The following is a 23,620-nucleotide window of genomic DNA, read 5'->3' as shown; positions in this document are numbered from 1 at the left end:
AGCCTCGAGTCTTCTTGGGTATGTCACTACAAAGTTTGGCACACCTGTATTTGGGGAGTTTCTCCCATTATTCTCTACAGATCCTCTCAAGTTCTGTCAGGTTGGATGAGGAGAGTTGCTCCACAGCTATTTTCAGGTATCTCCAGAGATGTTAGACTTGGTTCAAGTTCGGGCTCTAGCTGGGTCACTCAAGGACATTCAGAGACTTGTCCCGAAGCCACTCCTGTGTTGTCTTGGCTGAGTGCTTAGGGTCGTTGTCCTGTTGGAAGGTGAACCTTCACCCCAGTCTGAGGTCCTGAGCACTCTGGAGCAGGCTTTCATCAAGGATCTCTCTGTACTTTGCTCAGTTCATCTTTGCCTCGATCCTGACTAGTCTCCCAGTCCCTGCCATTGAAAAACATCCACACAGCATGATGCTACCAGCACCATGCTTCACTGTAGGGATGGTGCCAGGTTTCCTCCAGATGTGAAGCTTGGCATTCAGGCCAAAGAGTTCAATCTTGGTTTCATCAGATCAGAGAATCTTGTTTCTCATGGTCTGAGAGTCTTTAGGTGCCTTTTGGCAAACTCTAAGTGGGCTGTCGTGCCAATTTACTGAGGAGTGGCTAATGTCTGGCACTCTACCATAAAGGCCTGATTGATGGAGTGCTGCCGAGATGGTTGTCCTTCTGGAAGGTTCTCCCATCTCCACAGAGGAACTCTGGAGCTCTGTCAGAGTGACCATCCGATTCTTGGTCACCTCCCTGACCAAGGCCCTCCTCCCCCGATTTCTCAGTTTGGCCGAGTGACCAGCTATAGCAAGATTCTTGGTGGTTCTAAACTTCTCCCATTTAAGAATGACGAAAGCCACTGTGTTCTTGGGGACCTTCAATTCTGCAGAAATGTTTTGGTACCCGTCCCCAGATCTGTGCCTCGACGCAACACTGTTTCGGAGCTCTACGGACAATTCCTTTGACCCCATGGCTTGGTTTTTGCTCTGACATGCACTGTGAACTGTGGAACCTTACAGGTGTGTGCCTTTCCAAATCATGTCCAATCAATTGAATTTACCACAGGTGGACTCCAATCAAGTTGTAGAAACATCTCAAGGATGATCAATGGAAACAGGATGCACCTGAGCTCAATTTCGAGTCTCATAGCAAAGGGTCTGAATATTTATGTAAATAAGATATTTCTGTTTCTTATTTTTAATACATTTGCAAAAATGTCTAAAAACCATGTTTTCACTTTGGGGTATTGTGTGTAGATGGATGAGGTAAATATGTTTAATACTGTCTGTAACACAACAAAATGTGGAATAAATCAAGGGGTATGATTCCAAGGGGTATGAATACTTTCCGAAGGCACTGTATATCAACATGTCCAGGTGAACAGGCTACACTGATAACTCGAGCTTGGCTCCCAAGTTTCTAAAACATACAAAACCATCTTCGGTATAGTGTCGCCATAATATTTTAATTGCGGAAATGTGATCATAATCAATAGGATATTTTAGCGATCCGCAGTAGAAGACGTCCTAAATGCCCCCAGCCTGCAGATGTTAGCTAAACAGCACACTTGCACTTGAGATGTGTTTTTAGGTTATGAAAGTGAGAAAGTGAACTGGTAAATCCAAAACTTTAGCTCAGTTGTAATGCTGCTTTGCGATCTATTAGGCGCAAGGGTTGTATTAAATAGGAACAATATGTATTTACTGACGCATTTGCCGATGTTCAATTCAATGGCACAAAACGTATAAACAAAATCATTCACTGTGAAAGTTGACACATACATGTAGACCTTCATATATACGCTATACGCAGCACTTCGTTTAAAGCATCAATTTATCAAATCAATTATTGTTTTGTTGCTCAAACTGCAGGCAACACCTGTCAAACTCATTTTCAAAAGACAGGGATGTCGATTCGCACAGGAATAGTATTATCAGAGGACCTTGGAGTTAGTCGAAAAACAGTAGGTGTTTTGCGGCTGGAATTATTACTCTTCTGCGATGTAAAAAATGACCGACATAGCATATTCAGACAGGACTTAAATTACAGACGTGGTGATACGTTCTAGTGATAAAACACAAGGCTGAGTGGTAGACTTTAAACAGGTTTTAGAACAGAATCTGCGCGTGCATGTAGATTGAGTTGCCATAGTCAATTACTGGGAGGAGTGTTGCTTGAACAGTCTTCCTCCTATTTTCAAACGTGAGACAGGATTTATTTCTATACAGGAAACCAAATCTTTACTCTAATTTTTTAGTCACTTTATCAATGTGTGTTTTAAAGGACAGTTCACCTTCAATCCAAATACCTAACGTAAACTCACTCACTTTTGTACATCGCCTTGGTCCGTACAACTGACCTTATTTTAGCGCCCCAAAAACGTAATACTTCCAGATCAACTGTAATGTCAATACCATTGTAAAGCACAATTTCTCCCCTTTCCAACAAAATTAATGACATGACCTAAACGCTGCCCGTTTCTGTATAATTAAAGGCAATGAGCTCCTTCAGGTCTTTTTAAAAATGGCGGGTGGGGAAGCGAAACTAATGCGTGATAGTGAGGAGAGGAGATGTGTGGGAAAACTGATTTTTTTCACTCGATCTGTCCAACTTATCGCCTCTAAAATGTAAATAAAACACTATAAAGAGTTTATTTAATGTGTCATTACTGTCACGTTTGTAATAAGAACGGGACCAAGACGCAACGTGTGTTGAGTTCCACATCTGTATTTGCAGTGAAACTTAATTATTATTATTTTTTTTTAAAACAAGCAACAAAACGTAACCTCAGACCAGCACAGACACAAATAATATCCCACAACCCAGGTGGGAACAATGGAGAACTTAAGTATGATCCCCAATCAGAGACAACGATAATCAGCTGACTCTAGTTGGGAACCATACCAAGTACACCAATATAGAAATAGGAAAACTAGAACACCCCCCTAGTCACGCCCTGACCTACAACACCATAACCAAGGGCTCTCTATGGTCAGGGCGTGACAATTACATACCTATTTGAAGGTTTGTGTCAAAAAAATTGAATCAGGTTTTTAGGGCGGTGCTAAAGAGATCTTCAGAAGTAAACAGCAGCTTTGAAAGTCATGATCGCTTACAGTGATGACGTAACCCCCCTTACCCCCGTCACTGTCCATTTCTTGTTTTTAAACGATGAGAGAAGTGCTACACCTGGTGGAGAGAGATTGTAAGACAGAAATAGTTGCTTTATGTGTGCTGTACGTTATGGCATGACATGTCACGATGTAACGGAGGGTCTGTTTTTTCAACTTTTCTCCAATACTATAGAGCCATTACCATGTCGATCAACGCTTGAATAGAAACGTAGTTCACACCCCAGATTTTGAAGTCAACACAGTCGCTACACTCCCATTAGTTTTCTTTGCAGCCTCGTTTGAATGTTGCGGTTGCGCACATTTGTACGGAATGGGGTAAGTTTACGTTAGATACTTATAATGGGGGACAAGCTCAATTTGGGCGCCTCTCAAAGTACAGATACGCAGGTCTTTAGGATACATTTTACGAGACCTGGAGAAAAACATAAACCTGGTTTTGTCGACATTTAGAACTCATTTAAGATCGGTGAGTGATTCTTGAATTGAGTCATAGCCAAACAATTACATAATGTACAGCACATTGCTATACAACACATATTCATGCACTGAATACATGAGCTAACATTTGTTCTGGTACCTATTGTGCTGGAAGACCTCAAAGCCATAGATATCCAGCAGTCCTATGACTGATGATGAGCCCTTACTGCTGTTGTACACATCATCCTGCAGATAGACAGCACACAATACACTCAGTTGTATAGGTAGGAAGCAGCATTATGTAGCTAGCAAAAAGAGGAGCAGTAACTATGAGCAAAAAAGCAAATTGTTTCCCTAGCTAGCTATCGTGAGTGATGTTTGTGTGAGACCTTGAATGCCAGAGACTGGTTGATCTTCACCACCAGCCAAGTGAAGGTACGGCCATATACCGCTTTGGCCAAGGCATCACGGGCTGCCACAGCCTGCTCAAAACTCAACGGGCTTATCATCTGGGACACACACACACACACACACATATTAGTGATGCAAAATACTTTAATGTTAACTTTAGTGTTATCCTCTGGGCTCAGCTGAACTGTATCAGCACCCTCTTTTTAAAACCACAATCTAAATATGCATGCCATACACATCAAAGGCATACTGTATTACTTGTTTGTAAGTGGGATATTAAATTATATTATATTACCAGGCATAGTTCTGTATCAAGTGAAACAGCCCGTCATAGACACTCACCTCCTCCCCTTTGGCAGTGATTTTCTTATGAGTGAGAGCCTCTCTCAGTGCTGCTCCATCCACACCTAACAGCTGCAGGACAAGCAGGACAACATCAACATCTGCCTTTAGAATGGGGAATGTGTGTGTGTGTTAGAATGGGTAATTTGTGTGTGTGTGTGTGTGTGTGTGTTGGGGGAGTAGGGTATCGTTCATCTTCATAGTTCCAACCTTGGACAGGTATTTGAGCTGAGGCTCAGTGGTGATCTGGTTTTCCCCATTCTTTCCTTCTCCAAACTGAGTGTTCCCAAGATGGAGGACACTGGCGATTATATTCAACAGATCCTAAAGAGCGAGAGTGAACAGACATTTAAACCATGACCTTCTCATTCTTCATGGTGAAACTTTGGGTTGAGTGAAATTTGTTTGCAGTGAAAAACGGTATGCACTATTATTATACACTAAAATGTCTCTAACCTCCACCTCATCCTCATGGAAGCCGATGACAGTCAGGGCCTTCCTCACTGTTCTCCAGTCATTCTTATCATTGATGGAGCTCACCCTAGGACAGCAACCCTGAGAGGAACAGGACATCACTGATCAAATAACTGTGCGCACACACAGACACACACACACACACACACATATGCGCACGCACAAACACACACCTTGACCAGGTATTGGTATTTCTGGGCGTTTCTCTCCAATCCCAGCTTGCTGAGAAGGTCTTGTTCTCCTCCCTCGAGCAGCTGGTAGAAAATATGGAAGTTCCTCTCGCCGTGGTTCTGGTGCACAACACGGGACTTCTCCAGCAGGTAGTTGAGGATGTGGCCTCCTATCGGCGCACCCTAGGGGAGGTTAGGAACAGGGACAGTCAAGGTACTGCTGAGTGTAGTCCTACTAGAGCTGCATTAAAGCCGATTTATGCTTGATCCGAAAATGCTGTCTGAAGGCTCCATACGGAGGGTGTAGCACAATATAAACACAAACTCACTTCCTTGACAACAGCTCTGCTCCGCAAAGTGCAAAAAGTATGAATGCCCTGACTTCTACAGAGGCCGCATCACAGTAAATGCTGTACGGCCAATGCAGATGCGGAATGACCATAAATTGTCTTTTAGCTGAATTATGCCCTCATGACTTAGACTCATAGTAAGGCATGTTGTATGGTAAGACCTGAATGCAACATGTTTTAGTTATGCACAATCTTTTGATGGAATGGTGTGTTGTAGAGACAGTATGGCATGAGTATCAGCGATAGTAGACTTATGTGAGGAAAATCCCTTAACCCAGGAGCCAAAAGAAAGAAGAACAAAAGGCTTACCCTGAAGTCAAACTGGACATCCATGTATTTGCCAAACCGGCTGGAATTGTCATTACGCAGTGTTTTGGCATTACCAAAAGCCTGTAGAGAGAGAGAGAAGTGAGTGAGGGGAACAACAGAGATAAGATCAAACACAGCTGAGAGAGAGGAAACATTAACAGTACAGTAATAGCATGTTCACAGCAGGATGTATCTATTGTTATGGCTTTGTCGGAGATTGGTTCAAAATATGCAATGTATCAACATGATTTCCCTCATCCACAAATAGATTTACTAGTTTGAAGCAACATGATTTTGTAGTGGGCCATTAATTTATCTTTGATGTTACACCAGTCTCAGTACCCCTGCTATAAATGTCCTTCCTCCTCCAGAGCCTTAGAGGTGCTCATGGGAAGAGATCCTTGGCAGGGGATCTTGAGAGGCGGCGGGGGCTATACCGTACCTCCAGAACAGGGTTGGACTGCAGCAGGCGGTCCCGGAGCGTACTCAAGTGGTCAGTGACAGGGCAGGTAGTAGCGTAGTACTGGAGGATCTTCTTAGAGACCTCGGTCTTCCCTGCTCCGCTCTCCCCAGAGATCAGGATACACTGGTCCCTCCTCTCAGTCCGCATGGCCCGGTACGTGTTGTCTGACACCGCATAGCTACAGGATAGAGAAACAGAGGGGTGGGATACAAACATGATGTCAGCTAATGATCCAGCTCATACTGGTGTTTTCACATACAGTTGATCACGATCATATAGAAAACACACAATACATCCTGTAAATGTATTGTACCCAATGCAGATTCATATGTAGGCCTACTGTATGTACATAAAGACATCTACACATACATGCTGGTCCTGCTTGGTCAGAGAGAGGTTCAGGATCAGGGGTCAGAGGGTGACTCACATGTGGGGTGATATCTCGTAGAAGCTGACCCCTCGGTAGCGCTCCATGTGCGCCTTGGAGTAGATCTCCAGGTCCTTGTTGGGGTTCACTGACACCAACACTGATCCTATGTAGGTCTGATACGGGGAGACAAGACCCGCACACTGCCGTCACCAACCCCTCAAACACTGACATACATGTGAAGCTATGTAGGATCAGTCGTGAAGAGGGCACGACAACACCTCTTCCCCCTCAAGATGCTGAAAAGATTCGGCATGGGCCCTGAGACCCTCAAAAAGTCACTGCTTGGTATGGCAACCGCTTAGCATCCGACTGCAGGCACTACAGAGGGTAGTGCGTATGGCCCAGTACATCACTGGGGCTGAGCTATCTGTCATCCAGGACCTCTATACCAGGAGGTGTCTAAGAAAGGCCCTAAACATTTTCTAAGACTCCAGCTACCCAAGTCATAGACTGTTCTCTCTGCTACCGCACGGCAAGCAGTACCGATGCACCAAGTCTGAAACCAACAGGACCCTGGACAGCTTCTAACCCGAAACCACAAGACTGCTAAATAGTTAATCAGGTTAGCTATTGGTTAACGATTTATCTGCATGGACCCTTTTTGCACTAAGTCCTTTGACTTATCACATACGCTGCTGTTACTGTTTATTATCTATCCTGTTGCCTAGTCACTTTATTCCTACCCATATGTACATACAGTGCATTTAGAAAGTATTCAGACCCCTTGACTTTTTCAACATTTTGTTATGTTACAGTCTTATTCTAAAATTGATCAAATCAATCTTCACACAATAACCCATAATGACAAAGCAAAAACGGTTTATTTTAAATTTTTTTGCAAATGTATAAAAAAAATAAAAAAACAGAAATACCTTATTTACATAAGTAGTCAGACCCTTTACTATGTTACTCGAAATTGAGCTCAGGGTGCATTCAGTGTCCATTGATCACCCTTGAGATGTTGCTACAACTTGATTGGAGTCCATCTGTGGTAATTACAATTGATTGGACATGATTTGGAAGGCACACACCTGTCTATATAAGGTTCCACAGTTGACAGTGCATGTCAGAGCAAAAACCAGGCCATGAGGTCGAAGGAATTGTCCGTAGAGCTCCAAGACAGGATTGTGTTAAAAAAATATGTTTGCAGCATTGAAGGTCCCCAAGATCATAATGGCCTCCATCATTCTTAAATGGAAGAAGCATGGAACCACCAAGACTCTTCCTAAAGCTGGCCCCCCGGCCAAACTGAGCAATCGGGGGAGAAGGGCCTTGGTAAGGGCAGTGACCAAGAACCCAATGGTCACTCAGAACTCTAGAGTTGTCCTTCTGGAAGGTTCTCGCATCTCTGCAGCACTCCACTAATCAGGCCTCTATGGTAGAGTGGCCAGACGGAAGCCAATCCTCAGTAAAAAAAAGCACATGACAGCCCGCTTGGAGTTTGCCAAAAGGTACCTAAAGAACTCTCAGACAATGAGAAACAAGATTTTCTGATCTGATGAAACCAAGATTGAACTCTTTGGCCTGAATGCCAAGCGTCACGTCTGGAGGAAACCTGGCACCATCCCTACGGTGAAGCATGGTGGTGGCAGCATCATGCTCTGGGAATGTTTTTCAGTGGAGACTGGGAGACTAGTCAGGATGGAGGGAAAGATGATCGGAGCAAACTACAGGGAGATCCTTGATGAAAACCTGCTCCAGAGCGCTCAGGACCTCAGACTGGAGCGAAGGTACACCTTCCAACAGGCCAACGACCCAATGACGCAGACAAGACAACGCAGGAGCAGCTTTGGGACACGTCTCTGAATGTCCTTGAGTGGCCCAGACAGAGCCTGGACTTGAACCCCATCGAACATCTCTGGAGAGACCTGAAAATAGCTGTGCAGTGACGCTCCCCATCCAACCTGATTGAGCTTGAGAGGATCTGCAGAGAAGAATGGGAGAAACTCCCCAAATACAGGTTTTCCAAGCTTGTAGCGTCATACCGGCAGGTAGCCTAGTGGTTAGAGGGTTGGGCCAGTAACTGAAAGGTTGCTAGGTCGAATCCCCGAGCTGATAAGGTAAAAATCTGTAGTTCTGCCCCTGAACAAGGCAGTTAACCCACTGTTCTTAAGCCATAATTGTAAATAAGAATTTGTTCTTAACTGACTTGCCTAGTTAAATAAAGGTTCAAAGAAATCTAATAAAAATGAAATACCCAAGAAGGCTCTAGGCTAACAAAGTACTGAGGGTCTGAATACTTATGTAAATGTGATGTTCCCATTTTTCATTTGAAATAAATTTGCAAACATTTCTAAAAACCTGTTTTTGCTTTGTCATTATAGGGTATTGTGTGTAGATTGATGAGGGAAAAAAATTATTTTATCCATTTTAGAATAAGGCTGTAACATAACAAAATGTGGAAAAAGTCAAGGGGTCTGAATACTCGTTGTGTATTTATTCCTTTCTCGTGTTATTTCTATATTTTTCTATATTTTTTAATTTTGGGGGGGGTTAGTCTACACCTGCTGTTTACGAAGCATGTGACAATAATTTTTATAGGACCAATATTTCCATAATGATATGATTCTTTACATAGATGAGGTTCTCCCCAAAACGTCGGCGCAGGTTTTCGATGAAGGCCGCCTCGCTGGTGTAGTTCTCCAGCAGGACAAAGTCCTGCACCCCCACCCTGTCACGTGCTGTCAGAGTACTCTCCATAACTAGATGAACTCTGCCCTCACCTCCCAAATCCTAGAAAGAGAGAGAGAGATAGATAGAGAGGGATGGGGTGAGAAGAGGGGGGGTCTTCATTGCCTGCTGCTCTTTCCCCAGATACACATAACCCAAATTGACCCCACCAATATGCACTTCATCTAGACACGATAGAATTTGACAGGTATAAGCAATATGTTAAAATCCTCACCTTGCCCCCTGATAGGCTTGGAGTAATTTTCCCCATATCGCTTACATAACCTCTTAGATCTACACAAGTGCATGGAGGGTTGGGCAGAGGTTCGAGTTGGGATTGAGTATATACCGACAACACCACAGCACTGCAAATAAACAGCTCTACAAGAGGCTTGTCAAGAACAACCACATCAACCAGAGGAAAGCACACACAGGACATTCAGACATACAGAACACAAATCAAACAATAATGACATTTCAAGAATCCCTAATATAAACAGTGTCTCTAAGCTCCTCTATTGTGTGATTGTGAGATAGCGTATTGGGATGTATATACAGTAAATAGCTCCAGTCAGGTTCTGACCAATGCCGTTAAAGAGGTGTGTGTACATGTAAACACTGGTACACTGATGGCAAACATGACAGGAATTAATATCCAGAGAAGTTCACCGTCATGTCCATCAGAAAAAAATCCCAAGGGTACAGACACACAAATAAAAATATACCTACTGTGGATTATCCAGCTATGACTGTACTATAATCCAGCAGTACAGACCAGAATTTCAAGGCTAGGCTACATCCTATATTCCAGCACAGTGCTACTACAACCAATAGCCTCTAGTTTGTTTGATCACTCTCTGTATCTTTTGAACAGACTAAGCCAGTCCCTCCTAACACACACATTCACACATGCACGGACCCCCACCCACCCACAAACATACACACATGCAAGCACGCACGGACGCACACACACACACACACACACACACACACACACACACAAAGGGAGAGGTACAATGGGGCCAGGTGCTTTGGGAACACAGCCCTGTCAGGGGTGTTGTTAGGGGCTCGTTAAGGTAATTAACTGGTCGTTCTCTCTGAACGCTTAAATGGTGGAAAATCGTTGAAACAACACAAGGACAACAGTGGAGTGTAGCCAAGAACTTTGAGCAGAGGAAGGCCAGGAGACACTTCCACTCTGTGCTCTAACCCCTCTAACTCAGTGTATTGTTCTCCTACTCACATCTGCAGGTGGCCTTCCTGCAGCCAGTAAAACAGAGGAATTCTTTCTCACACACACACATGAATACATAGCGATTAGCGAATCAGTCAGATTTTCCGAAGGATATAACTGAAGTATTTTAGGGTCAGGTTTAGGGTCAGGTCTTCAAGGAACTCCATTGAATGTGTCTTTTGTGTGTTTCTCTCAACTCTAATGCTTTAGCTCACACCCTTTTTCTGCCTCTTTAAAGGGTTGTGAGTGGACTCTCAAGTAGTGTAGGCATAGTTGCTGTTGTCCTGTGGCCCTCAGTGAAAAGATATGTGCAGTACGTACTCATTAGAAAAGCACAAGATTCTAGGTCAGGGGCGTCATGCACCCATTCTTTTAGAGGGAAGTACGTGAGGATGAACGGAGGTGGTCCAGAGGTGGAAAATTCTAAGAATTTAGCATTTTTCAAAGACCTGAAACAGATTTTTCCTGCAATGTAGAGCCATAATCATTATGCCCAATTCCATGTCAACATTACATATCTTTTTCTGCATAGATTATATTCTAAGCATACCTCTTTACCTGCTCAATTGTCATTTTAAAATAATGCACATTGATTCTTTAATGCCTTAAGGGTTGTTCCACCTCAAAAAGCACAAGAAATAGGATTTCGACACCCTCCATCTCAGATTGTTCTGAAACTGTTTTTGTTGTTATTAAAAAGAAATAAGATTAGTATTCCTGCAACAGTATTTTGTTGAAATATAATTTGATCTCTAAGAAATTAATCTAATTGATTGCACCCAAATTGGTAATTTAAATTTTTAGGATTCATATAATATTCAGTAAATATAGTATGTACTATAACATCTGATTGTGACTATAAGTTAGACATGAGGAATCCAAAAAATAAATCAGAAGCCACCAACGGACACCCCACACCCCACGCCCCACAGGAATTCCACCCCAACAACAAGTATATAGTATCAGTTTTCTATGTTTGTCAAGTAGTATGGAGGAGTTGTGGTTCGGAAAATTGTTTCTTCATCCTATGTAATGTATTCTCTGTTAATTTGGTGATGTCAAGGTGTGCCAAGTTTGTAGCGACATACCCAAGAAGACTTAATGCTGTAATCACTGCCAAAGGTGCTTCAACAAAGTACTGAGTAAAGGGTCTGAATACTTATGTAAATGTGATATTTCAGCTATTTTCTAAAATGTTCTAAAAAACAGTTTTTGCTTCATCATTATGAGGTATATAGATTCAGATTTCGTTCTGTTAAGTGACCTAAACTGGGATATGCTTAACACCCCGGCAGTCCTACAATCTAAGCTAGATGCCCTCAATCTCACACAAATCATCAAGGAACCCAACATGTGCAACCCTAAATCCGTAAACATGGGCACCCTCATAGACATTATCCTGACCAACTTGCCCTCCAAATACACCTCCTCTGTTTTCAATCAGGATCTCAGCGATCACTGCCTCATTGCATCTATCTGCTATGGGTCTGTGGTCAAACGACCACCCCTCATCACTGTCAAAAGCTCCCTAAAACACTTCTCTGAGCAGGCCTTTCTAAACGACCTGGCCCGGGTATCCTGGAAGGATATTGACCTCATTCCGTCAGTCGAGGATGCCTGGTCATTCTTTAAAAGGAATTTCCTCACCATCTTAGATAAGCATGCCGTTCAAAAAACGCAGAACTAAGAACAGACATAGCCCTTGGTTCCCTCCAGACCTGACTGCCATTGACCAGCACAAAAACATCCTGTGGCGGACTGCATAGCGTCGAATAGTCCCCGCGATATGCAACTGTTCAGGGAAGTCAGGAAAGCAAAGGCTAGTCCAACCCCGGCCAACCCCCCCCAGCAGATGTTCTGAAATAGCTGCAAATCCTGAACCAGTACAAGTCAGCTGGGCTAGACAATCTGGACCCTCTCTTTCTAAAACTGTCCGCAGCCATTGTTGCAACCCCTATTACCAGCCTGTTCAAACTCTATTTCATATCGTCCGAGATCCCTAATGATTGGAAAGCTGCCGCGGTCATCCCCCTCTTCAAAGGGGGTGACACCCTAGACACAAACTGTTATAGACCTATTCCATCCTGCCCTGCCTATCTAAAGTCTTCGAAAGCCAAGTTAATAAACAGATCACCGACCATTTCGAATCCCACCGTACATTCTCCGCTGTGCAATCCGGTTTCCGAGCCGGTCACGGGTGCACCTCAGCCACGCTCAAGGTAATAAACAATATCATAACCGCCATCAATAAAAGACAGTACTGTGCAGCCGTCTTCATCGACCTGGCCAAGGCTTTCGACTCTGTCAATCACTGTATTCTTATCGGCAGACTCAATAGCCTTGGTTTTTCTAATGACTGCCTCGCCTGGTTCACCCACTACTTTGCAAACAGAGTTCAGTGTGTCAAATCGGAGGGCATGTTGACCGGACCTCTGGCAGTCTCTATGGGGGTACCACAGGGTTAAATTCTCGGGCCGACTCTCTTCTCTGTATATATCAATGATGTTGCTCTTGCTGCGGGCGATGTCCTGATCTCCCTCTACGCAGACGACACCATTCTGTATACTTCTGGCCCTTCCTTGGACACTGTGCTAACAAACCTCCAAATGAGCTTCAATGCCATACAACACTCCTTCTATGGCCTCCAACTGCGCTTAAACGCTAGTAAAACCAAATGCATGCTTTTCAACCGTTCGCTGCCCTCACCCGCCAGCCCAACTAGCATCACCACCCTCGACATCATCTACAAAATAGCTTCCAATACCCTACTTAGCAAACTGGATGCAGTCTATCACAGTGCCATCCGTATTGTTACCAAATCACCTTATACCACCCACCACTGCGACCTGTATGCTCTAGTCGGCTGGCCCTCGCTACACATTAGTCGCCAGACCCACTGGCTCACAGGTCATCTATAAGTCTATGCTAGGTAAAGCTCCGCCTTATCTTAGTTCACTGGTCACGATAACAACACCCACCCGTAGCACACGTTCCAGCAGGTATATCTCACTGATCATCCGCAAAGCCAACACCTCATTTGGCCGCCTTTCCTTCCAGTTCTCTGCTGCCAGTGACTGGAACGAATTGCAACAATCGCTGAAGTTGGAGACTTTTATTTCCCTCACCAACTATCTGAGCAGCTAACCGATCACTGCAGCTGTACATAGTCCATCTGTAAATAACCCACCTAATCTACCTACCTCATCCCCATACTGTTCTTATTTTATTTACTTTTCTGCTCTTTTGCACACCAGTATCTCTACTTGCACATCATCATCTGCTCATTTATCACTCCAGTGTTAATCTGCTAAATTGTAATTATTCGCTCCTATGGCCTATTTATTGCCCACCTCCTCATATGCCTTTTGCACACACTCTTTTTTCTACTGTGTCATTGACTTGTTTATTGTGTTATTGGCTTGTTTATTGTGTACTCCATGTGTAACTCTGTTGTTGTATGTGTCACACTGCTTTGCTTTATCTTGGCCAGGTCGCAGTTGCAAATGAGAACTTATTCTCAACTAGCCTACCTGGTTAAATAAAGGTGAAATAAAAAATACATTAAAAAATAAACCTCTCCAGGCTAGATGGGACCCTACCGTCCCACCTGACCAACATCCAGTGAAAGTGCAGGGCGCCAAATTCAAACTACAGAATTGTAAATATTTAACATTCTTGAAAATACACATGCAATATGTCAAAATAAAGCTTAACTTCTTGTTAATCCAGCCAATGTGTCAGATTTCAAAAATGCTTTATGGCGAAAGCATACCATGCGATTATCTGAGGACAGCACCCCATCAAACAAACACATGACAATAATATTTCAACCCGCCAGGCGTGACACAAAACTCAGAAATAACGATATAATTCATGCCTTACCTTTGAAGATCTTCTTCTGTTGGCACTCCAAAATGTTGCATAAACATCAGAAATTGTCCTTTTGTTCGATAATGTCCTTTTTTATATCCATAAAAACTCAGTTTAGCTTGCGCGCATCAGTCAATAATCCACTCAGTTTCCCTCCATCAAAATGCATACAAAATGAATCCCAAATGTTACTAATAAACTTTTCCAAACAATTCAAACAACATTTATAATCAATCCTTAGGTATCCTAATACACAAATAAACTTAATTCAAATTTAAGACAGAAAATCATAATTGTAATTACCGGAGATAAACAACAAAGAACGCACTTTCCTTCACGCACTTGGAATCACTAAAGCCAAAATGGGAGCCACCTAGAAAAACAATTTAAAGGTAATTTTGCTAAAAACCAGCCTGAAACTCTTTCTAAAGACTGTTGACATCTAGTGGAAGCCCTAGGAACTGCAATTTGGGAGGACTTGGGCTTATAATTAAAATTCAAGCCATTAAAAACAGTGTTTTTGGGATGATGTTTTTGGGATGGTTTGGTCTCTGGGTTTCGCCTGCCATATCAGTTCTGTTATACTCAGACATAATTTTAAACGTTTTAGAAACTTTAGAGGATTTTCTATCTAAATCTAATTATTTGCATATCCTAGCTTCTGGGCCTCAGAAACAGGCAGTTTACTTTGGGCACGCTTTTCATGCGGAGGTGAAAATAATGCCCCCTATCCCAAAGAAGTTAAAAGTTAATGTGTGGAATTTCTTTAGTTCTAAATGCATTTGAGCCAATCACTTGTGTTGTGACATGGTAGGGTTGGTATACAGAAGATAGCCCTATTTGGTAAAAGACCAAGTCCATATTAGGGCAAGAACAGGTCAAATAAGCAGAGAAAAAGGACAGTCCATCATTACTTTAAGACATGAAGGTCAGTCAATACGGAACATTTCAAGAACTTTGAAAGTTTCTTCAAGTGCAGTTGCAAAAACCATCCAGCACTATGATGAAACTGGCTCTCATGAGGACCGCCACAGGAAAGGAAAACCCAGAGATACCTGTGCTGCAGAGGATAAGTTCATTAGAGTTAACTGCAACTCAGAAATTGCAGCCCAAATAAATGCTTCATAGAATTCAAGTAACAGACATCTCAACATCAACTGTTCAGAGGAGACTGCATGAATCAGGCCTTCATGGTTGAATTGCTGCAAAGAAACCACTACTAAAGGACACCAATAAGAAGAAGAGACTTGCTTGGGCCAAGAAACTGGGCAATGTACATTAGACCGGTAAAGCTCTGTCATTTGGTCTGATGAGTCCAAATTTGAGAATTTTTGTTCCAACCGCCATGTCTTTGTGAGATGAAGAGTAGGTGAACGGATGATCTCCGCATGTGTGGTTCCCACCGTGAAGCATAGAAGAGGAGATGTGACGGTGCTTACCTGGTGACACTGTCAGTGAATTATTTAGAATTCAAGGCACACTTAAAACTAGGATAGGGGGCAGCATTTGGAATTTTGGATGTAAAGCATGCCCAAATTCAACTGCCTGCTACTCATCCCCAGAAGATAAGATATGCATATTATTAGTAGATGTGGAAAGAAAACACTCCAAAGTTTCTAAAACTGTTTGAATCATGTCTGTGAGTATAACAGAACTTATGTAGCAGGCGAAACCCCGAGGACAAACCATTCAGATTAATTTTTTTTGAGGTCACTCTCTTTTCAATGGGTTTTCATTGGGAATCCAGATTTCTAACGGACTTGCTTGCAGTTCCTACCACTTCCACTTGATGTCACCTGTCCTTAGAAATTGGTTGAGGATTTTCCTTTGTGTAATGAAGAAGTAGCCCTGTTCAAAACGAGGGTCACTTCATGTGTACTGTTTGAGAGAGGTGCGTGACCAGAAAGCTAGCGTCAGTTTGTTTTCTTCCTGTATTGAACACAGATAATCCCGTATTCAATTTCATTGATTATTGACTTTAAAAAATATCTAAAGTTGTATTACAAAAGTAGTTTGATATGTTTTGGCAAAGTTTACAGGTAACTTTTGAGATATTTTGTAGTCATATTGCATAAGTTGGAACCGGTGTTTTTCTGGATCAAACAGGCCAAATAAATTTACATTTTGGATATATATGGACGGAATTAATCGAACAAAATGACCATTTGTGATGTTTATGGGACATATTGGAGTGCCAACAAAAGAAGCTCGTCAAAGGTAAGGCATGATTTATATTTTTATTTCTGCGTTTTGTGTCGCCCCTGCAGGGTTGAAATATGCTTTCTCTCTTTGTATACGGAGGTGCTAGCCTCAGATAATAGCATTGTTTGCTTTCGCCGAAAAGCCTTTTGAAATCGGACATGTTTGTGGGATTCACAACACGTGTAGCTTTAATTTGGTATCTTACATGTGTGATTTCATGAAAGTTCGACTTTTATAGTAATTTATTTGAATTTGGCGCTCTGCATTTTCACTGGCTTTTGGCCAGGTGGGACGCTAGCGTTCCACATATCCCAGAGAGGTTTTAACCAGCATGGCTAACACAGCATTCTGCAGCAATACGCCATGCACTTAGTGGGACTATCATTTATTTTTCAACAGGACAATGACCCAACACACCTCCCGGCTGAGAAAGGGCTATTTGACCAAGAAAGAGGGTGATGGTGCTGCATCAGATGACCTGGCCTCCACAATCACCCGACCTCAACCCAATTGAGAGGAGGAAAAGCAGCCAACAAGTGCTCAGCATATGTGGAAACTCCTTCAATACTGTTGGAAAAACATTCCTGGTGAGGCTAGTTGAGAGAATGCCAAGAGTGTGCAAAGCTGTCATCAAGGCAAATGGTGGCTACTTTGAAGATTCTCAAATATAAAATATATTTTGATTTGTTTCTGGGTTACTATGTGATTTCATGTGTTATTTCATAGTTTTGATGTCTTCACTATTATTTTACAATGTAGAAAATAGTACAAATAAAGAAAAACCCTTGAATGAGTAGGTGTGCCCAAACAATTGACTTGTACTGTACACCATGACTCATGCTGAGCACATTATTTGTGATTGATGAATGACTGAACGTGTCTCCCTTTCCTCTTTGTGGTCGCTGTGAGGGCAACCCAACATGAGCTTACATTACCTTCAGAGGAATGTTCCATATGTTCCGTACACATCTGCTCTGTGTGTTCTGCAACACACACACACACAAACCGACATCTATGACATGTTATGAGCAGCATGTAGAGAAAGGAAAAGGATCTTACCCTGCCTCGGTACCTCATCCTGTCCTAGCTTAGTGTTTGGTGATCTCGCTCTCTGGTCCTTGGTGCCTCTGGAGTCACTGGTCCTCCCTCCTCGTCAGGAAGACTTCCTATGTGTTCTAGTTAGTCTCTCTGTCCATGTGCAATAGATTCAGATTACAGTTACTCTCTCCTTCTTCTCTCTCTCTCGCACACAGTACAGTATACTGTCTCTGTTTCTGTAAGTCTGGTTCTCTCTTCCAAACACACACATACACCCCACTCTCCCTCCCTCTCTCTCTCGCAGGATCAAGCCTAAATACCAGCAGTTCAACTTGTTTACACCTTCAGCCCGGTAGTCCCATTGACAGATCAAGAAAACATCCTCTTCTCCACTAGTCCGCAAGTTCTTAAACCACCGATCTGAAACACGGGCTGTAACTCCACTTACGCGTCACACATTTGGACCGGAGCAACTTCCAAAAAAGAAAGAGAGAGAAAACATACGAGGGAAAGTATGCTGTCTGAGCCAGACCAAAGAATAGAGGGCAAAGAAAAGGAAGATTTCAAAAGGTTTGGAAAAATATCCAAACAGCCCATGGACATTAACAAAACATGTAATCGCTCTGAAACTATATAAAAAAGTTTAAAAAATCACATGACTGAGGCCTGAGGGCATTATTTCCCTCCCTCCCTCCTTCCTTCCCTCATTCCCTCCCTCCCGTCTTCCCTTCTCCCACAAGCTGAGACAGATTTGTAGGAGATGACAGCAATAGAACTGTCACACCAACGAGATTCATTTCATACCCAACCCTCTCCTTTGGCTCTCTTCCCGTCCATGAAAAAAAACAGTCCATTCAACACAAGATGCATCACTCTCTTACAATAACACCAGCACAGACATTTCTCTTATATCATTACTCTGCTGCCCCTTCTATGCCATATGTTTTTGTAGGCTACAGGCTATATGTTCACACATTTGTTCACACGTTTTGTGACTGTGTGTTAGTGATAACTATATCCCCTAACCCCTCATGTACAGTACACACGGAGTTTGTGCAGCAGTGCACTTATTTGTGCACTGCACTTACTCTCACCCTACTGACAGGGTTGGTAAGGCCAAGGTCACTGGTCTCAGTTTGAGGACGGCACTCCCCATTGTCCGCCTCCACCTCTGTTCTGATTTCCAGTTACTATCATTTAAACCCCTCCTCCCCCATAGTCCCCTCTCTCTCTTTGCCAACATCATCAGAAATCCAGCCTTGTGGAATTTGAATAATGTTTTCCAGACGGAGCCTCTCTCTCTCCCACTCTGAACAGAGTCACATAAGGGCAGTGTGCAGAACAGTGAGATCCAATATCTCTCCACCCAGACCTATCCTAAAAGACCCACAGTGCATGCTATGCTCTCCACCCCCTTTTCACTCAATAGCAATAAACAACATCTTTGGATGTGTTTTTACAAATGCTATAAAATACTTGGCACCCCAACACTTCTTAAATTACCAAATAGAGCCTAAATAACTTCCCTACCATTTTCAGTCCTTCGCATAGTAGCATAGACTGACTCTAATTTATGAAATTACAGTTAATTGCATTACCAACTCAAAAACAGCAAAATTGTGCATGATACTGTAGCCTAGTCTAAATCTCCAACGACGAGACATTCTGACAAAAGCTACATGCAACAGCATCGATAGGCTTTAGGCCTATGCCGATAGTTTGTTATGCTCTTTCCCCTCATTGTGTTTTAACTGGTGAGTTTTCCATCACTGGCGTGATGAGGCATGGAGGAATGATAATGATATTTGGGGCAAGGAAGTCTGAGCGAGGCCAGGGGGGATTATCACACTGGATGTCATTCCCACACACACAAAAGCATGTGCACATGTGCACATACATCCATGCGTAACACATGCAGGTATGTACGCACACGCAGGTATGTATTCACCCTCACACATGTACACACACACACACAGTTTATACATCAAATATGCATAGGAAGACCAGATCAGTACCACATCAGTAACAAAAACACACACATACACACAGGTACACACACACAAAATGCATGTGTGGTGACAGCGTAAAAGAGGAAGGCTAATGAGTATCAGGTATAATCCCTGGAACAGAGCAATAAACTCATCGTTATCTACAAGACAACTCTTGCCAGACTTCTCTTTTTTTCCTCTCTCCCTTTCTATCCCCGTTTATGCTGCCAGCTATACTCCATTTCACCCAGTCTGTTAGTGTTATAAAGCACTGATGCTTAAACAGTGTTCTGTGAGAGAAGGGCTTTGTCCAGAAAAAAAGTAATAGGTGTATTAACAGAAAGTTGGTCTTTTTACATTTATTTAACTAGGCAAGTCAGTGAAGAATAAATTCTTATTTTACAATGATGGCCTACCCCGGCCAAACCCTAACCCGGACAACTCAGGGCCAATTGTGTGCCGCCCTATGGGACTCCCAATCACGGCCAGTTGTGATACAGGAATCGAACCAGGGCCAATAGTGACGCCTCTAACACTGAGATGCAGTGCCTTAGACCGCTGCGCCACTCTGGAGCCCCTGTCATTGTGAGGTTGTGTAAACAGCAACCTTTGTATGTCGCTCTGTCTAGTCTACTGGTTCCCAACCTTTTTTGCTTACTGTACCACCAACTGAATTTTGCTCTTCCCGGAGTACCCCTGAAGTACCCCCTCATGTACATTTTATCAGTAAGCATGTGGTTTCATGAGTGTTCTCAAGTACCACTTGTGGATAGACCAAGGAATCTGGTTGGGAATCCCTGGTCTAGTCTATGAGTCTACAGTATCACACACCTTCTCCTGCTTGCTGTCCATCTGTGTTTGATTCCCACAGCCACCATCTTTTTCTCCCTCTCCTTTACTCCCCCTCCTTACCTTCACTCACACTCAGCAGTCTCAGGCCCCCTCTCCCTGACAAAACACTGGAGCTGTTCCTCTGAAACCTCACTCACTCTCTACAAAGGCCTACATCCTTTAGGGGTTGGTGGTATACCATATTTTACTATATACTGGTATACAGTGCATGGACCAGTTTACTTTCTATAATGGTATTTTAATGCTTGGTTTGTTAAATGTGATATGCCACGTGTAACATACATTTTTGTAGTTTAAACCGCAACTTGAGTCATCCCTCTCCACTCTCACTCTCTCTCCATGGCGCATTCCACACAGACTTAGTCCTGACCCGTCACTCAAAGAGCGCATTTGTTGTTGCTTGACCATGAGACACTTCCATTCAGTCTACATGGTCAATGCAGCACATGCAACAATGTTGATGACAATGATGCTGCTTCCACTTTGCTTCTTAATATAAATCCACAAGCGTTCCATAATTACTCTGTTAGTTTGTGTTTCTTACATCTGCAAACAGTCTTTTCTTAGTAAGTTTTAGCTAAATTGTGTTAGCTGCTAATCGCTAGTTAACTGGCTAGCTAGTTAATATATGTACTGAGTCAGAGCAAACGTAGCTAGCTAATACAGCCTGATACCAGTGATGGTGTAGGCCTCAATCAGCATGTTGTTTGTGCAACAGTATCTTCTGACATAGAATAATAGGCGAAGCATGAATATGTTGGCTACATTAAGAAGCATTTAACATAGCCAAAGATTATAGGGTCCCCTGGGAAAGACTGACTAACACTTTGGTTCCTACCCTGTCACAATAACTCGGAAAGGCTCTGGAGCAACGAACCGCCCTTGCTGTCTCTGCCTGGCCGGTTCCCCTCTTTCCACTGGGATTCTCTGCCTCTAACCCTATTACAGGGGCTGGGTCACTGGCTTACTGGGGCTCTCTCATGCCGTCCCTGGAGGGGGTGCGTCACCTGAGTGGGTTGATTCACTGTTGTGGTCATCCTGTCTGGGTTGGCGCCCCCCTTGGGTTGTGCCGTGGCGGAGATCTTTGTGGGCTATACTCAGCCTTGTCTCAGGATGGTAAGTTGGTGGTTGAAGATATCCCTCTAGTGGTGTGGGGGCTGTGCTTTGGCAAAGTGGGTGGGGTTATATCCTTCCTGTTTGGCCCTGTCCGGGGTGACCTCGGATGGGGCCACAGTGTCTCCTGACCCCTCCTGTCTCAGCCTCCAGTATTTATGCTGCAGTAGTTTATGTGTCGGGGGCTGGGGTCAGTTTGTTATATCTGGAGTACTTCTCCTGTCCTATTCGGTGTCCTGTGTGAATCTAAGTGTGCGTTCTCTAATTCTCTCCTTCTCTCTTTCTTTCTCTCTCTCGGAGGACCTGAGCCCTAGGACCTGAGCTCCAGGACTACCTGACATGATGACTCCTTGCTGTCCCCAGTCCACCTGGCCATGCTGCTGTTCCAGTTTCAACTGACCTGAGCCCTAGGACCATGCCCCAGGACTACCTGACATGATGACTCCTTGCTGTCCCCAGTCCACCTGGCCATGCTGCTGCTCCAGTTTCAACTTCCACCTGACTGTTCTGCCTTATTATTATTCGACCATGCTGGTCATTTATGAACATTTGAACATCTTGGCCATGTTCTGTTATAATCTCCACCCGGCACAGCCAGAAGAGGACTGGCCACCCCACATAGCCTGGTTCCTCTCTAGGTTTCTTCCTAGGTTTTGGCCTTTCTAGGGAGTTTTTCCTAGCCACCGTGCTTCTACACCTGCATTGCTTGCTGTTTGGGGTTTTAGGCTGGGTTTCTGTACAGCACTTTGAGATATCAGCTGATGTACGAAGGGCTATATAAATAAATTTGATTTGATTTGATTTGAACTCCTCCCTGGCATTTTCATTCGTTGTCATGTCAAACAACCCTGTATTCAAACTGCCCACTATAATTTATATTCTAACTATTGAATTAGACATTATATTTCCATGATACCAACAGTTCACCCAAGTGTTTTGATCTATATTGCAAGTAAAATCGCAATTGCAACATTTAGTAAAAAATAAGGCCTCGATTATTTGTCCATATCGTGCAGCCCTACGTGGCAGTGTGGAAATTGTCTCAAATGAGTGCATGAAATGCTGAAATTTATGAAAACGCAGGAAATCATTTGTGCTTGAAGTTGAAAGTGCATTGTGGGGTTGTGGTTCCGGGAAACCACCATGGTTGGCCTTTAAAACAGAAAGTGGCAGAGAAGAGAGGAGGAAGTGAGCTCAGATCAGGTACCTGTGCATCAATAGAGACACTGTGTGGTAGGCCCAAAAATAGGACATGGCTCATGCAAACACAAGCAACAAACCACACAACAACAGATGAACTGTAGGCCTAGAGACAAAAAGCAACTGAGTGACCCAATGCACTGCAGTTTAGTAACTTTAGTTCACACAACAGAGTGCATGGTCATATTTAATAAGCTAATAAGAAACTGATTAATTTTATAAAGGAGTTTGACCTTGGCATTACAGTTGCATATTTGGTGACATGCCGCAGCTGACTGAAATTTGTCAGATAATGATGTTCCCTCATGCACCACAGAAAGAGAAAACATATCATCTTCCAGTGAGGAGGGAGGCTCATTCCAAGGTCAAGCTGATCTAACAGAGGAGGCTAGCACAGTCCACGCTAGGGTTGAATATTTACGGTATATACAAATGTCCCATGCCGGAAATAAATCACTTTTCTCCCGGGTAACCCGGTATTTCCCACCAAAACCGGAAGTGTCATTCAAAAGCATTATAAAGCATATGAATATGTCTGGATTTGAAACCTGATGCTACCTGAGCCTGATGAGCCATACATTAAATATATTTTATGAGCCCTACGTTAACGACATTTAATGATCCCAAGCCCAAAAAACCCAAAATGATTGTGCCATTATCCAATACATATATGATATACTGTAGGCTACTGCACATTACGCACGACATAAAAACCCATATATGTAGCTAGCTATATGCTCTCTTGGGTAAATAAATTAAACTAGCTCCAGTAGGCTAATCTTTTTTAGTGTGAACTGTATTACTGTACTGTATTGTATTATACTGTATTAAATGGCCTGGAATTACGCACATCGTTCAAACTATGATTAAGCAGAAGAGAACATGTGATTCTGGTGCAGCACATGAGGCCTACAAGTTACAAGTATAGGAAAGCAAATTTCATTTTGAAATATAATAGGGCCT

The 23,620-nt window shown here is 43.1% G+C and overlaps 1 protein-coding gene across 6 annotated transcripts in view; it reads right to left on the bottom strand.

Annotated features, from left to right (window-relative positions):
- The window catches only part of LOC112257728 (unconventional myosin-Ic), a 34,487-nt gene that overhangs the window by 7,799 nt on the left and 3,068 nt on the right, over positions 1-23,620 (bottom strand). Inside the window, exons 1-11 of one of the 6 annotated variants that reach the window (XR_002954633.2) lie at positions 17,526-18,157; positions 9,065-9,223; positions 6,488-6,603; positions 6,040-6,238; positions 5,598-5,678; positions 4,942-5,121; positions 4,751-4,849; positions 4,505-4,618; positions 4,295-4,366; positions 3,931-4,050; positions 3,702-3,787 (exon numbers count right to left, since the gene is read on the bottom strand). Coding sequence is in view for 5 of the 6 variants with exons in the window: in XM_042326746.1 (XP_042182680.1) it covers positions 3,702-3,787; positions 3,931-4,050; positions 4,295-4,366; positions 4,505-4,618; positions 4,751-4,849; positions 4,942-5,121; positions 5,598-5,678; positions 6,040-6,238; positions 6,488-6,603; positions 9,065-9,223; positions 17,526-17,543 (1,244 nt within the window). In the remaining variant the exon portion in view is untranslated. Of the gene's footprint in view, positions 1-3,701; positions 3,788-3,930; positions 4,051-4,294; positions 4,367-4,504; positions 4,619-4,750; positions 4,850-4,941; positions 5,122-5,597; positions 5,679-6,039; positions 6,239-6,487; positions 6,604-9,064; positions 9,224-17,525; positions 18,158-23,620 lie in introns of those variants that run through there. The other 5 variants (XM_042326746.1, XM_042326747.1, XM_024431516.2 and 2 more) reach the window with 5 other exon arrangements.

Source organism: Oncorhynchus tshawytscha, linkage group LG09, assembly GCF_018296145.1.
Source record: "Oncorhynchus tshawytscha isolate Ot180627B linkage group LG09, Otsh_v2.0, whole genome shotgun sequence".
NCBI lineage: Eukaryota > Metazoa > Chordata > Actinopteri > Salmoniformes > Salmonidae > Oncorhynchus > Oncorhynchus tshawytscha.
The sequence above is the reverse complement of the archived record's forward strand: the minus strand, read 5'-3'. Positions and strand labels throughout refer to the sequence as shown.